This window comes from Poecile atricapillus, chromosome 9, assembly GCF_030490865.1.
Source record: "Poecile atricapillus isolate bPoeAtr1 chromosome 9, bPoeAtr1.hap1, whole genome shotgun sequence".
Taxonomy (NCBI): domain Eukaryota; kingdom Metazoa; phylum Chordata; class Aves; order Passeriformes; family Paridae; genus Poecile; species Poecile atricapillus.
In genome coordinates this window covers 8504237-8519453 of record NC_081257.1, presented here as the reverse complement: position 1 = coordinate 8519453, position 15217 = coordinate 8504237, and the positions used below count along the sequence as shown (strand labels likewise).

At 52.9% G+C, this 15217-nt stretch overlaps 1 protein-coding gene across 2 annotated transcripts in view; it reads right to left on the bottom strand.

Moving 5' to 3' along the window:
* The window catches only part of CACNA2D2 (calcium voltage-gated channel auxiliary subunit alpha2delta 2), a 222941-nt gene that overhangs the window by 24637 nt on the left and 183087 nt on the right, over positions 1-15217 (bottom strand). For both annotated transcript variants that reach the window (XM_058845292.1, XM_058845293.1), the window contains exons 5-6: positions 8189-8233; positions 1502-1640 (exon numbers count right to left, since the gene is read on the bottom strand). In XM_058845292.1, coding sequence (XP_058701275.1) covers positions 1502-1640; positions 8189-8233 — 184 coding nt within the window. The remainder of the gene's footprint in view (positions 1-1501; positions 1641-8188; positions 8234-15217) is intronic.

Sequence of the window (15217 nt, the reverse complement as noted above, 5' to 3'; positions counted from 1 at the left end):
CTGTGCCCACACACTCCGTGCCGGTAGCTGCAGCCCCTTTCCCTGGCTGTAAGGGGCATTGACAGCCCCTGTCCTGTCACCTCTCGCTGCCGCATCCCCTGTGCAGCATCTCTCTGAGCGGCTGGGAGCTCCTGCAGCGCGTTAATTCCAGCCTGCTCCGGGCCCAGGGCTGAGTGGGGGGATCCGTGCGGCCGTGGCGAGGCTCCAGCCGTGCCATCGGCTGCCGAGCAGGGCTGAGGAGGAACGAGTATTTCACCCTGCACAGCCCACCCGGCTCGCACCATGCGCTTCATTAGCTGCCTGCCCTGCGCTAGCTGGGTAATGAAACTAATTGCAAATTCCTAATCCACCGCTGTCTCGGCGGTGAAATGACTGCAGCGATGCGGCTCCGAGCACAGCCGTGCCCGGAACGAGCCGTGCGCTCCGCTCGGGACAGGAACGTGAGCTCGGCCCCATCACCAGCCAGGAGACCCAGGAGACCTCAGCAAGTGCCCCTGAAACAGAGTGGGGACAGTGGTGCCCTGGGTGGTGTGGAGCCGCTGGGGACAGCTGTGACAGCAGGGGCTGGGGCTGGGCGCAGGATGCCCTCCAGCTGGGAGTGGTCCCAGCTCGCAGCCGAGCAGCCACTAGAGGGAATTGGAGACCGACTGTCACCATGTGCCACCGCAGCAGGGCGAGGTACCGGAGAGATCTGACAGCTCAGGGACCGTCACACTGCTCGGTGGGGACTGAAGCTGGTGTGGCACATCCTGTCCCATCCGGCCCTCCATCCATCCCTGCCCGCTCCCGGGCTGGCCCACCAGCCCCATCCCCGCCTCTGGAGCAGCCTGTGCCATCCAGCAGCCACAGGGCTGACCCCCCCCGCATGTCCAGCAGGGGCTTCATCAGCTATGGGGTGGCATCACGCTGTCCCCTAGCCACCCTTGGCTGCCTTCCTGCGGGACTGCGGCTGCTTTTTCTCCCTTTTCAGGAACTCAGCCGCAAGAGGGCTGAAGACAGGCAGCATCCCTGCTCCACCCTCTGCCCCTGCCCGGCCGTGTCTCACTCTCTCCCCGTGCTGCCTCTATAGTTGCTCCTGCACAGAGCTGCTCCATCCCTCTGAACGTCTCTGGTGCCAGCTTTGAGCCTTCTCGACCTTTGCTGGGCTCTTTTGTAGGAGGATCAGAGCCATGTGGGCAAAGCTGAGCTTTACCCTGTGCCATAATCACCATCTCTCCTTTTCTCCCCATGCCTTCCCCAGTAACTCCTAATCCCAGATCTGCCTCTTTTGCCTGTGCTGAGCTCTTGAGCGTCCCTGGGGAGGAGGACACATTGTCACCTCGATCCTGACACGGTGACTCTGCCTTGTTTCACTGCCTGTTTTGTCTGGGAGCCAGCCTGCCCTGGCACCAACACCCAGTTGGGGCACCCAGAGGTGATGGTCCCTGGGGCTGCAGTGCTCCAGGCAGGAGAGGTGCCAGCCAGACAGCATGAATTGGAGAGGGTGAGGAGGGGCACTCACAGCCTTTGTAGATGTCCGTGGGGATCTGCACAGCAGCGTATGAATAGTTAACCTTGGTCTTGAAGTTGTCATCATCAGTGAACTCCAGCTTCAAGGAGTTGGACTTCTCCCTCTCGATCTCTTCTCCATCGGGATCGTCCTGGGGAAGGAGCAGAGCACATGGGGTCACCCAGGGCTCCAACCCTGCATGGATGCTGGGAATACCTCCACCTGAAGCCCATCACCAAATGTGTCCTGGGGGAGACCAGCCCTGCTGGATCTCACGTGGATTTGGCCTGCCAGGAGCGGGTGGGCACAAAGGCGAGCACCGGTTACCCCCTGTCTCTCCAGCTTTGGTAGCACAGCAGGTATTAAATCAGACATAGAAAAAAAAAATCAAAAAAAGGCCTTGAAAATCAATTAGCAGCAAAAGGCAACTATCAAAGAGCAAATTAAAACGGAGTGCAGCTTAGCTCTCTGTCAATAAGCAATGCAAACAATATTTAATTATAGTGGAGAGACGGCGAATTCCCCACTGCTGGTGCTGGAACACACTCCCTCACCTTCCCAGCCCTCCTCTCCATTCCCCAGCCCTCCTCTCCATTCCCCAGCCCTGCTGCCAACATGGCACTGAGGGTAAAATCCCTCTGGAAAGGCAGGCAGGGCTGAGCTGGTGCAGGCAGAACAGCTGGGTGGTTGCAGTCAGGGGACAGGGTGGGAGCTGAAGCGTGGGGACATTTGGGGAAGAGCAAGAATAGGGATGGACTCAGTACAGAGCTGGAGAAATTACCTCTGCCACCTCACCAGGAGCAAAGAAACCCAGGAGAAGGTGCTGGCTCTGAGCTGCCCATCCCTGCCTCTAGCCCAGCTGGGGAAGGCTGTTTGCAGCTGGGAGATGCTCAGAGTAGGGAGGAGGGAGAGGAGGATGCTGCAGCACCTGCTCCTTGTGCTCCTGGAGCTACATCACTGCTGAAGAGGGGCAGGGACAGGCAACAGTGACAAGTCCAAACTGGAATAGACACCTGAAGGGATCCCCACACTGTCCACAGAAAAGTACCATGACACCAGGGAACACAAGGGGTAGGGGATAGTCCCATCCTGCTGTCCTCAGTGGTCCACTGCAAGCATCTCTCCAACTGGCCAGGCTCCCCTTGACAAAACCCAGGGAACAAAGACCTGAATTTCTCACAGGAAAAGCCATATATTTAAAGAAAAACTATGTGTTTAGGAAGTAAATGATGAAGCTTGTGTAACACCCATCCTGGCCCCCTCCCCGTTTTCCCTTCACAGATGACACGGAGAAATGTCACCTCCCCTGCAACACCTCCAGCCGGCCACTAAGGTGGTGACATTCCCATGACATTGAGAGGGGTGGCCAAACCATTCGCCACAGCTCAGGAGAGTAACAGGATTGATATGCGAGGTTTGGGTTTAATTCCAGCCGATGGTCTGTGAGTGTAAACACACTGCCCAGCTGACCCCGCTGCAGGGGCTCCAGCTGCCCAGAAAGATGTTGAACTCAATTACAGCTTCAGTAGCTAAGCAGGAAGCAGGCAGGGACTGTTCCCAACTCCCTGGAGCCATGTCTCCAGGATCAAAATCCGGATTATGCTCTCAATTTCATGTAAATCTGGAGAAAAGGCAAAAAATGAGTGCTGGAGCCCCTGCAAAATCACAATGCTGCAGCAGAGCCGGCACTCCGGCCATGTGCCAGGCCATGGGCTACCTGGAGAGTGGATCTGGCCCCAGAGTTGCTGTCCATGGGGGGCTCAGCTCTCTGGGGAAAAGCACACACAGTATTCATCCCTGCAAACCTCTTTGAGCACCAGACAGCGATACAGAGGTGCCTGCTGAAAACAGGCTTTGGGATAAAGTCGTGGCCTGAGGGCATCTGCAGCACCAAAAACTCTGCTTTGACACTAAACCCTTTCTTTCCTCAGCCCAGCAAATTCCTGGTGACAGCTCCCCATCCCTCCCCATCTCGGATCAGCAGGGCACCTTGCCACAACCCGTCTGCTGCCCCTGTCACCACCAGCAGCTGGAAAATCCAACCCTCCCTCCTTCCCCCATGCTGGCATGGCTATTCCCCACTTCATCGGAGCTGGAACTACTGTATATAATTACTGCTCCTCTGTTTATCATTTTTCCGTGATCTCACCCACTTCTGAGGGGCTAATTTGTATGCTGCCAGGTTCGGCGCTGTCTGGCTGCTCTCATTCATGGAGCTGTGAAGAGGCACGTGTATAGATCTCAGGGACAAATATACAGCAATCTATACGTGGGGCACTTCATGCATCACTGACACCTATATGGCAAACAGACCTGCAGAAAGAGCTGATATTATCCAAGCTATGTGTGCCCTTCAGCCATAAATCCCCCAACCTCAACTGACTTATTTCTGTTTAAGCCAAGCTGAATTTGGCACCTGAAAGGGGATGATTTCCAGCCACATGAAGGCAGGTGGAGCTGCCACCAGCCCAGGCAGGAAGGGGAGCATTTGGAATACAGGGAGACACCTTGGGAAGGCCGAGGGAAGAAATTCTGCATTAAATTGAAATTAGAACAAAGCAGATGATTCAAGTTCTCCTGAATTTACATCAGTTTAGCTGTGAGCATCTCGGCAGGCCCCTAGCCAGATCTTGCAGCATTCCTCATCATTACATATCAAAAGAACTTGGAAACATCTATTTATCTGTTACAGTATGTACAACGTAACACAAATAGATGCTACAGTTTGAATATATTATTTGCTACACACCATTAGGAATCGACTCCACCACAATATATCAATATGATACGTATTTACTGCTTCAGCAAGAAGTCATCACGCCCTGAGAGCTTTTGCCATCTCCACTGCTTTCACAGCTGGGCTGTCAGTCACATTTTCTCTTCAGTCTTCCAAAATGACAGACAGGGGACAAAACCCAGAGGTGCTCCAACACCCAGTGAGCACCAGCAGCGTCACCCAACAGCTCTACTGGAGGCTGCCACGCTCTGGGAAAGCGCCTGCCCTCCGTCCCAGCCAGCCTGCCCCTGGGCACCAGGACTGTCGTGGTCTCCAGGGTTTGGAGCTGCGGATGGAGCCGGGGATGTGACCTGGCAGCAGCGATGCCTGGTCCCCGGCAGCTCCCGCAGATGCAAACCCCCCTGTTCATTGCTCATCTCCATGGGAACCAGCCATCACAGCTAATGATGGCTGCTTAAATGGCAGCCCCGATGACAAACGCAGGGCTGATCTGGCCACAGCATCCCTGCCTCCCCCGGCCTGCCCCACACACGCCTGATGGAGAGAGAATACACCAAGATCCAGCACAGCCTTTTCAATCTCCCAGGGGCACCCATCCATGCTAAACTGGAAAGGCCAGAGAAATATTCATATCAACATGCTGTGATTCTGCTAATAATGGATACAAAGGCCAGCCCCCAACACATGGCTGAGAAACTCCAGGCCTGTGCAGGAGGGTCTTTATCCTTAAGTATATCGGTTTTTCCTGAAATGCGGTAATTTAATGCCAAGGAGGGAGATGGTGTGTTCTCCAGCCACATTCCTGCTTTTACAGCAGCCCAGGTTATAAATAACAATCAGCCTCTCCCGCCAGCCTGCTCCCCTATCCCCCTTTGCTTTTTTTAATCTTTGCCAAAGGTACTGTTTAGAGATCTTTCTAGACCATTTATTTTTAAATTACCAGCCAGAGGAGAGAAGTTAAAAAAATAGAAAAAAAAAAAAAAAGAAAAAAGGCAAAAGAAAGAAACTTCTGGGGCTGATAGCTTATCGTGAGGAAATCCAAATGTCACATTAGTTGAGAAAGTTGGAAGATTAAATTTTCCAACACCCTTCATCTGCTGCTGCTGACATTTAGGGGCTTTTTTCCCCCCCTCCTTCCCCTCCTTGCTGTGTCTGAGCAGGGTGAGCAGTGAGAGGGGTGAGCAGTGAGTGGGCAGCCCCATCTCCCCTGCACCAGAGGGGGCTGAGGCTGGCACGGAGCCTGACACCATCAGCCCCTTGCTCTCAGCCCTCCCCAGCCCTCCTCAGGTGGGGGGTGCTGGAGGGCTGACCTTGGGGCCAGGATACCTTCACACAGCTCTGCTGTTTTCCACCTGAGTACAGTACATCCCAGGCTCAGCTTTGACAAGCATCATCCCCTGCTGCAAACACAACACAAAAGATGGAAAATTACTTTATTTCTGTGTTGTTCTGCCTATGACACCCAACCCAGAGCGACAGCTGATTTCAACACTTCTCCCCACATAAACCCCATTGCCCTTGCTAGCGGGAAAAGGTGAAAACTTCACTTCTGCAAACATTCTGACAGCCTTGGGGACCCCTGGGAAAACTTTCTGATGTTCCCATTTGTTAAAAACCACTTGGAAATCCAAAGTCTGTTTGGGGGGATAGTGGAGCTGAGGTGCAGGCAAAATGAACAGGTAGCTCATTTCCTTCTCTGTGCAGCTAAAGCTGGTGTAAGGCTCATGAATAAGCCCCAGCCATTGTCCATCAGCACCAACTCTGGCTCAGCTACATCCTGCTGCATTTAAATAGAAAAATTGAAGCTAAATAAAGAAAGGAAGGAAAGAGCACTATTGCGTTCCATTCAGACCTTCGGGTATCATCTCCCTCTGTTTTTATTTCAGCAACATCTTCTTTTTTTCCCCAATTATTTTTGTTAGAACTAAATTTGCTGGGATTTCACTGGTAAGGAAGCAACAGCAGAGGTAGGGAAGTGCCCTCCCTGCCAAACCCACATACATCAACAATAGGACACCCCCAATTTTGCGATTTTGCTTGGGATCTCCCCAGAGCAGGACTAAAGCTGATGTGGCTGGTGATGGATTTTGCAGGGCTGTTCCTTCTCGACATGTCAGCTCCTGCAGTCCCCAGGGACACTGTGCCATGCCACTGGGCACAGCCTCTCCCCAGTGCCCCCTGTGCTGGGAGGGCTCCACGGGCACAGCTCTGAGGCAGAGATGCCTCCTGTTTCCTAATCCTGCCTAATGTGACCAGGATGGTGGGGTGTGACATTTGGGGGAACCACGCGCATGGGGACATCCAGCTTCTGTCCCCTGCCCTTCAGCAGTGACAGCAAAAGCCCAGCCCAGCCTGATGGATGCATTAGTCCTGCTCCTCATCCTCTGTGCTGGGAGTTGCTCTGTTCCCCAGGCTGTCTCCTCCTGCCTCAACCCCCAGCCAGTTTTTCCTTCACTTCTATCCAAAATCCCCTTTAATGTATTTTAAGCCCATTAGCTCCATCCTCTCCAGAGCAGCCATAGCAGGATCCTCTCCTCCCTCCCTTGGTAGCTCCCCCCAGGCTGGGGAAGGACAGGAGACATCCTCTGCATCCTCAGCTGTAAATGAGTGGGACTGTGGGCAGGGAGAACTGCTCAGGAGAGCAAGTGCCCTCCAATTCAGTCACAGCATCTGCCTGAGTCTCCATCCCACCTCCCAGACTCCCCGTGGCTGCTTTTCCTGCCAAGGAGCCCTCTTACTGTCACCGCCTGGGGACAGTGGCGCTGGCAGTCAGTCAGTAACTCTGCTTTGAAGGCATCCATCCTCCACTCCAGCCTGTCCCTGGCTCTGCTCTGGGGCACACACTCCCAGGTGGGTCGAGAGGAGAGACAGAGGTCAGTGCAGAGAGACAATGCAGAGCATGTCACCACGTTGGTGGGACCTCATCAAGCCCAGATCCTCCCCTCCCTTTTGCACAGAGCCATCTGAATGCTCTTGGGGTCACCTGAGTGTTATTTTTGGATGAGGCCACGTGGTTTGCAAGTGGTTTGCTGCCAACACCATGTTCTCTCCTGCTGTGTTACTGTCTCTCCATGGCACATCTGCTGCCAGGTCTGCCTGGGGACAAGGAGCAGTCCTGGTGCGCCAGCATTGGCTGGGGCTGTCCCCAGGGCTGCACTTGGGGCTCCTGGTCAGCTCCAAGGACTCTGCTCAGCAGCCTCACACCAAGAGCATCACTGACCTGACAAGCCCCTATTTTGTAAGGATCCTTCAGCACAGGGTGGGAGCTGGGTGCCCCAGGACAGAGCCAGGTGCCCCAGGACAGAGCAGGGCACCCCAGGACAGAGCTGGGCGCCCCAGGGCAGAGCAGGGCACCCCAGGACAGAGCCAGGCGCCCCAGGGCAGAGCAGGGCACCCCAGGACAGAGCTGGGCGCCCCAGGGCAGAGCAGGGTGCCCCAGGGCAGCAAGCATTGCTGGTGGAGCTCCCTGCACCCGTGGCACGGCACCTGAGTGAAGTCATCCTCACTGTCACCACGGGGAGGGAGGAGCTGGCAAATGCCGGCTCTCTTGGGAGCACCAGGAGATCGAGCTGACGGGCCTGTAGTTAAAGCACTGATTGCCAGAAATCACAGGATGGCTATGCTCGGAGTAGGGCAGAGAATTAGATTCAGTCTCTAATTAAAGGTTTGATCTTCATTTGAATTTCAGATGGCATCTTTAATTTTAGAAACTTTTGCAGGCAGCAGAGCGACCTGCCCACCTGCCTGCTGCCAGGCCCTGTGCTCGTGGACAGATGTCACCATGGCTCAGCTGGGGGGACACGACTGCACACCTGGCACTCACTGCCCGCTGCTTACACAGATTCTGCAGTGACAAATGCCATGCCATGACCCCTGGTACAGTGCTGGGACAGACTGGTGAGGGGCTCAGCCCTAGGCCAGGGTGGTGGCCATGCCAGAGATGCCACAGAGACAGTACTTACATATTCAGTGTCGGCCTTGGAGTCATAGTACTCGATGTCTTCCTCCTGCAGAGAAAGGGAAGAGCTGTCAGTGCCAGACAAGGACAGGGATGGGAAAGGAGTCTCTCTGTGACTTGTCCCCTCAGCACCTCTCTCATGCTATTGGCAGCCACCTCATTGCTGGGGACTGAAATCTTCCCAGCCCATGCTGTCCCTGAGACATGTTCAGCACCTCACATCCTCCACATCCACCATCCAAGGACCGGCCATTGCCTGCCATGCTTCCCTCCACCCATGGCTGGGCTGAGCCACAGCACTGGGGGGCCAGCAGCCCTGTGACAGTGACACCGGTGTGACCACAACCAGGTGCGAGTCTGTGCCACTGTGTCCCCACAGCCAGGGTGCTTTGGTGTTTCATACATCAGGAACCACAGAAATGTCAGGTATAGGCAGCGAGGCCCCCTCCCTACACTGCAGAAACAGGGAGAAAAGTGTCCTTGCTTCCACAGAGAAATGCACGTCGTTAATTTGGGGTATTTAGAGCCTATTTAAGCAGAAAGGTCTGCTTGGATTCCTCTTCCCAGAGTGTCAAGACGCGAGACAGCTGATAAAATTCCTGAAGAGGCAATTGGGAGAGCAGCGATGCTGTCACAACAGCGTTCCGTGTACCAGTAGAAAGGGTAATTAAAGGGCACTCGGAGACTCTACCCAGCGTGCCGGGACCGAGCGTGATGCGGGCACACCGGCAGCACAGTCGTGGTGCTCACACGTCTGCCAGTCAATCCCCATCAGCAGCCAGCCTTCCTCGGCACGGACAGCGCCTTGGGGTTATTATTGCTGTTATTATCTAACGAGGAAAGCGAGCTGGACCCCGAGCAGAAACACAGCCGAAACCCTGTCCTGTCTCCTCCTGCTCTGCTCCTGCCTGTGCCGCAGCCAGCCTGGGCACAGCCCTGTGCCGGGCACGGTGGCACCATGACATCTGTCCCAGCCTGGCCACGGGCTCGTGCTGGAGAAAGGGACCAGCAGGGGCGAGCAGCTCTGCAGGCAGGCGGCATCACACATTCCATCATCCTGGCCCCGCCGGCAGGCACTAACCCCGCACCAGGATTACCCTCTTAGCCACAGAATCGCCCCCAGAGCGGTTTGCAGGGGCTTCTCCCGGCTTCCCGAGAGCTGGGAAAGCCTCTGAAGCTGATCTTGGGGACATCAAGAGCAGGGAACCCTGGCAGGCTGGGCAGCCGATGTCTCCCCAGGATGCGGATTGCAAAGGGCAATTCCAGCATCTTCTTGAGCAGAAAGAAGGGCTCTGCGACTCTTTAATGATTGCGATAAGACAGCACCGGGAGGGGAAAGAGAAAAAAAAAAAAATTGACGCAGCATCTTCCAGCTTCTGCTATTAAAAAGCCCAGTCATTATGGGAACACACGTATTAATTATCTGTGATTTGTAGTGAAATGCTGTGGGGTTTACAACAACAAGAAAGGGGAAAAAAAAATAAATTAATTTATCTTCAGCTGCCCTTCCCGAGCCGCTCTCGGCCCCTCGCACGGCCCTGCCCCTCCCCGGCACCGCCGTCCCCGGGTCCGCGGCCATCTGCACTTCCTAATTAAAGGAACCCCCGGGAGACCCGTAACACAAACGAGCTAATTTCATGTTTAATGATCTTTAATCAGGAGTGAGTGTGACTAACAACGGCCATCCAGAAGGTGCTTTGTTATTCATTTTATTTGCCATTGGCTCCTCCGAAAAGCTCGATTCCCCTCCCAGCCGCAGAGGGCATGAGGTGATGATGCTCGGGCAGGAGAGCCGCTCCCCCGATCCTGCTTTCACTCGCTCCAGCGCTCCCTCGGCACAGGGAGCCGAGCCCCTGGAAGGATGTCCCTCCCACCGATTCCCCCGGGGTCACAGAGCCCTTGCCATGCGCTCTTCCAAGCCCTGACAGCCCCAGGAGCAGTAGGGTGAGATTTCAGGCTCACTCAGGCTGTAGCTGAGGTTTCCACGTGCGAACCAGCACGTGTGGGACAGCCAGCACCAGCGTGGCCCTGGCCCTGGGATGTGCCCTGATGCCAGGCTCCACAATCCCTGCCACAACTCTGCTGATGCTGGGGGGCTGGGGTTTTTCACGGGGTCCAGGGGAACTGGGGGAGCTGGCAGGGCACCTGTGTCCTTGATACTTGGAAGCCTGTGTCTATTCCAGGAAGGAGGGATAGAGCTTTCAGAGATGCTCTAAAAAGGTGCCACTGGTGTTCCAAGAGGCAACAAGGGATCCTACAATTTCTGCTCCCTGATTTATTTTTTTTTTTTAACCACATTTGCCTTCTTCACACAATCCTCTCCTCCTCTTCCTCTGGTCCATGTTAACCTCAGGTCTGTGTAAATAGCACTGGTATTTCTAGAGCCTTTCAGAATAAATACCAATAAAGAAAACAAGGGGGTGAAGATGTCAAGGGATTTTGAGGCAAAATATTGTCCCTGTCTCTTGCAACCAAGCCTGCAGGAAGCACACACTGGTTCCTGCTGCAGGGGAGGCAGACAAGGAGGAGCTGCTGCTCCATGATGCGTTAACCACTGCCCATTTCCTTGTACCTAAATTGCCAAGCGCCACCTGCACAGTGTCACTGCACGGCTGTGTCGCTGGTGGGTAAGTGTGGGGTTATTTCAGCTCCTAAACCATCAGTGCAACGCTCTGGGAGTTCAGTGCAATCCCAAACTGATCTGTGACTGTCCCTGAGGCCATCGCCCAGGCTTCTCCAGCAAAGCCACCAAGGAGCAACCGCAGCTGCACCAACCCCTCGTGGTTCAGTGTCAATGGGCAGCCCCTGGCCAAGGCGTGACCTCCTGGAGGTGGCCCTGGGGATGCTGTATGCTAGAGCTTCCCCAGGGACCCTGGCTCCTTCCTCACCTCCTTGAGCCCTCCCTAGGAGCCCTGTGCTCCACACCTTCACTGTTTTCACACCAAAACACCAAGCGAAAAGCTGATTTAAAATCCAGGCTGTGAACATCTGGAGAGCTGCGAGCTGGAGCCTTGCCAGTGGCACAAGGGAGGGCCCTGCTCTGGCACCGGTGCTCCCTTGCCACACACCAGCAGAACAGGTATGAGACAAAACCCAGGAGAAGTAGGGGCACACAGGTGCACTCCCCCTCACAACCCCTGACACAGCCCTTTACAAGCACTCAAAGAGATCTTTTTTTGCCTAAAACAATTACAGCAGCTAAAAATAATGCTGAAAAGGTCAGTGCTCTGTTATCTCACTGCAGCCTGGAGATGTCTGGATGGAAGGGTGCTGGCCCAAACCTCCAAGTCAGCAACCTAATGAGGTGGCAATCAAACCATATCACACACACAGCTGGCACCACCCTAAAAAAGCCTCGAAGGAGCTGTTGGTGGCACATCAGCTCCCTGTTCCAGCCATCCAGCTGGAGCACACAGCTGGCAGGGACACTGCAGGAGGGCTATGGCTCACTCTCCCCTATAGAGCTTTCCTGTAAAATCACCTAATCTGGCTAATCCTTCTCCCGAGGACCTGTAGGATCTGCAATACTCCACAGGATTGCTCACTGTCGTCTTGTAAGGGTCACCCTGCTAATCACATGCCTTGGGGATGCTGCAGCTCCCCGGGGCAGTTTTGCAGGCAGATCCTGCTGCAGCGCATTGATTTCGGTCCCTCTCAGCCTCCGGCTGTGGGTTTCATTTCTCTGAGCAGCACAGGTGACCCCTGTGGTCAGCAAATCTCTTTCAAGATTTAATTGGCTCTGGAAGAGCCAAATCCTGCAGCAGTTTGCCTTCAGGCAGTTAGGAGGAGCTTGGAGGGTGGTGGGAAAGAAAAGATGGATCCTGAGCTGGCACCTGCCTGTTTTCCAGCCACTGGATGGAGCTGGTGGCAGGACCAGCATCCCAGCCCACAGCTTACCAATGTGAGTGAAGCCATAAAATAGATAGCCTTCGAGAAATAATGGGTTAAAACATAGAATATGAAGGGAACATCTGGAGGTAATAAACACAACGACAGGAGGGAAAGAGAAGGATAAAAATCACCGGACTAAGCGTAATTTAAGCCGAAGCTAAAGCATGCCTAATGTCAATATGATAAGTTGGCCCTAGGAGGTTGGGAACTCGGCCAACTACACCGGGAAAGGACCAAATTTGGAAAGAAGTTCAAAAGTTTAAGGAGGAAGACTCCTCGGAGACCCTCGCCCACGATGAAGGCCGACCGGAACGACCCCCGAAAAGATCCTCAAAATAGAAGTTTCCACCCACGCCCCGCCTACGGCACGCCCCTTATGAATATGCATGTATATGATGTAATTCCAAACCTAAACTGTATAAAAGGCATGCTTTTGTTGTAAGACTTTGGAAAACTCCCTTTAGAGATTTCCCCAACGTGCACGTTGCTAATAAAATACCTCCTGTCTATTTGACTTAAACTGCGTCTCTTAGACAGTTATTCATCGCCTTTTGGGGCAAAATTCGGCATCAGTTCTGGCGACCCAGATGGGACGAAACAGGAGACTCAGACTTTGAGGGGTTCCCTCCGAAGAGCCGGTCCGGGGCCGGGACCCTCTGGGGCCCCTGACGGATTTTTGTCAGAAGAGACTCCCCTCCTGGACCAGCGCTCTTCGGCAGAGGAAGGATTCCCTGCATCTCCTGCTCCAATTAAGAGGTATTTTTAATTGTTTATTGGTTTTGGTTTAAAGCGCTTTATTGGGACACGGGGGTCAGACGTGACCACCGAAGGGTAAACCAGGGGACGCCCTGGTAAAAATCCCTAATTGGTACCATTTGTGTTCGATATCTCGGACATCATAGGTTTTGGTACTATTGGTGTTTGTCCCTAATTGGTACCATTTGTGTTCGATATCTCGGACATCATAGGTTCTGGTACTATTGGTGTTTGTCCCTAATTGGTACCATTTGTGTTCGATATCTCGGACATCATAGGTTTTGGTACTATTGGTGTTTGTCCCTAATTGGTACCATTTGTGTTCGATATCTCGGACATCATAGGTTTTGGTACTATTGGTGTTTGTCCCTAATTGGTACCATTTGTGTTCGATATCTCGGACATCATAGGTTTTGGTACCATTGGTGTTTGTATGTGTTTTGTGTCATAGGTTTTGGTACCATTGGTGTTTGTATGTGTTTTGTGTCATAGGTTTTGGTACCATTGGTGTTTGTATGTGTTTTGTGTCATAGGTTTTGGTACCATTGGTGTTTGTATGTGTTTTGTGTCATAGGTTTTGGTACCATTGGTGTTTGTATGTGTTTTGTGTCATAGGTTTTGGTACCATTGGTGTTTGTATGTGTTTTGTGTGTTCGTTTTATGTGTTTGTTGCAAAGTTTTATAGGAAACATCTTGTCACTCTTTATGTAATAGATTGAAACGCGCATTGTGCTGTCTACGTGCCTTGAATTTGGGAAGCCGGTACTTCACAGTTTGAGGGCGACTTTTTTTTTATGACCAAACCTGGTAAAACAATTTTATTTTATAAGTGTGTGTTGTATGTGAGGGTGAGTGAGACGCAGCGTAGCTGCGAAGCGAGAGGGAGTCCTGCTCCGCATTTCCTGTTCTTCGCGAGAAGCCAGGTCGGAAACGGACGAAGCGATTGAGACTGTGTGCATGAAGTGTTAAAATATATCAGCATATCGTGGTTGCGAGAGAGGGACTGTTTCGGTTAACAGAAAACGCAGATACAGGGGATAGTCATGGGAGGTCAACAGAGTAAGGACGTAAATATGAAAACCCCCTTAGGGTGCATCCTAAAGCATTGGAAGGACTTGGGAGGGATTCCGGGGGGAAACATAAGTAAAAAGACACTTCTCAAATATTGTACGCAGTGGTGGCCATTGTATAAGTTAGATGATAATGAGAAATGGCCACCCGAGGGAACAATTAAATATAATACCATTTTACAACTAATGCTTTTCCTCCGCCGACTCAATAAGTGGGATGAGGTGATGTATGCAGACATGTTTTTCACCTTAAGGAATAAACCTGAGTGGCAAAAAGAGTGCGGAATTAATGTAGCCCCTCAGGATCCTCTAGTACTAGCCCTGGAAAAAGATAAGAAAGGTTCAAAGCCCAAAGAACGCTGCTGCGATGCATGTAGCATTGGGCAACAATGCCTTAAGTTAACGAGAAGGGACAGTGGAAAGGAGAGCGAAATAAGCCTGTGGGAATACCATCCATTTGCCCCAGGACGAGAAGGACCCCTCCCCAGGCCAAAAGAGGAACAAGGGGATCTTACCCCATTAAAGGAACTAGAACGATGGTGGAGATCCAAGTTTGGGCGCAGCCCCCAGAGGATAGACAACAGTTGGGAGGAGGGCAGCCCATTAAAATCAGGGATTGACGAGAGGAAAAATAACCCTCAGGGACTAGATAGTCCACAGAGGTCAGGGAGCTACATGGATGCTGACAGCCCACCCAGACTGGAAGTTGAGGGGGAAGAAGGCAGTGGGTCAGAAGCAGAGAGCCGAAGGGAGACACGTAGCATACCCGAGCTCAGTCCATATGGAGATAGCAACACCTCCAGAAATGGAGGCATCTGTAGAATGGAAACCAGTGCACCAAGGACTGGGGATAAAAGCAATTCACCGGGAGGCGACGTCCCTAAATTGAGATACAGTAAGAAGAATGGTAATGAGACATGTGAAAGGGAGGCAGAGAGTAACTCACAGAAACTGAACATAGTAATTCAGATAGAGGATAAGAGAGGTGGAGGGGGAGCAAAGGATGAGAGGAACCGCAGCCCGGGACAGGATAAGAGCTGGCAGATACAAAAGAGGCGACAGACGCAGGATGAGAATCGGATGGATTGTGTGATAGAGATAGGAGAGGAAAATGAAGAGCAGGAAGGGGGAAAGAAGAAAGAGAAGAGAAAGAATAGGGAAGGCATTGAGGCACAGGAAGAAGATCCCGGGGAGGGAACCATTCACTCGTATTACACCAGATCTGTGGCACGGGGGGAAGCAAAGCAAGGGGAGAAAGGGAATCACACGATAGCTCCTCTCCGACAAGTTATGCCAGTAGTAGGGGAAAAGACTAG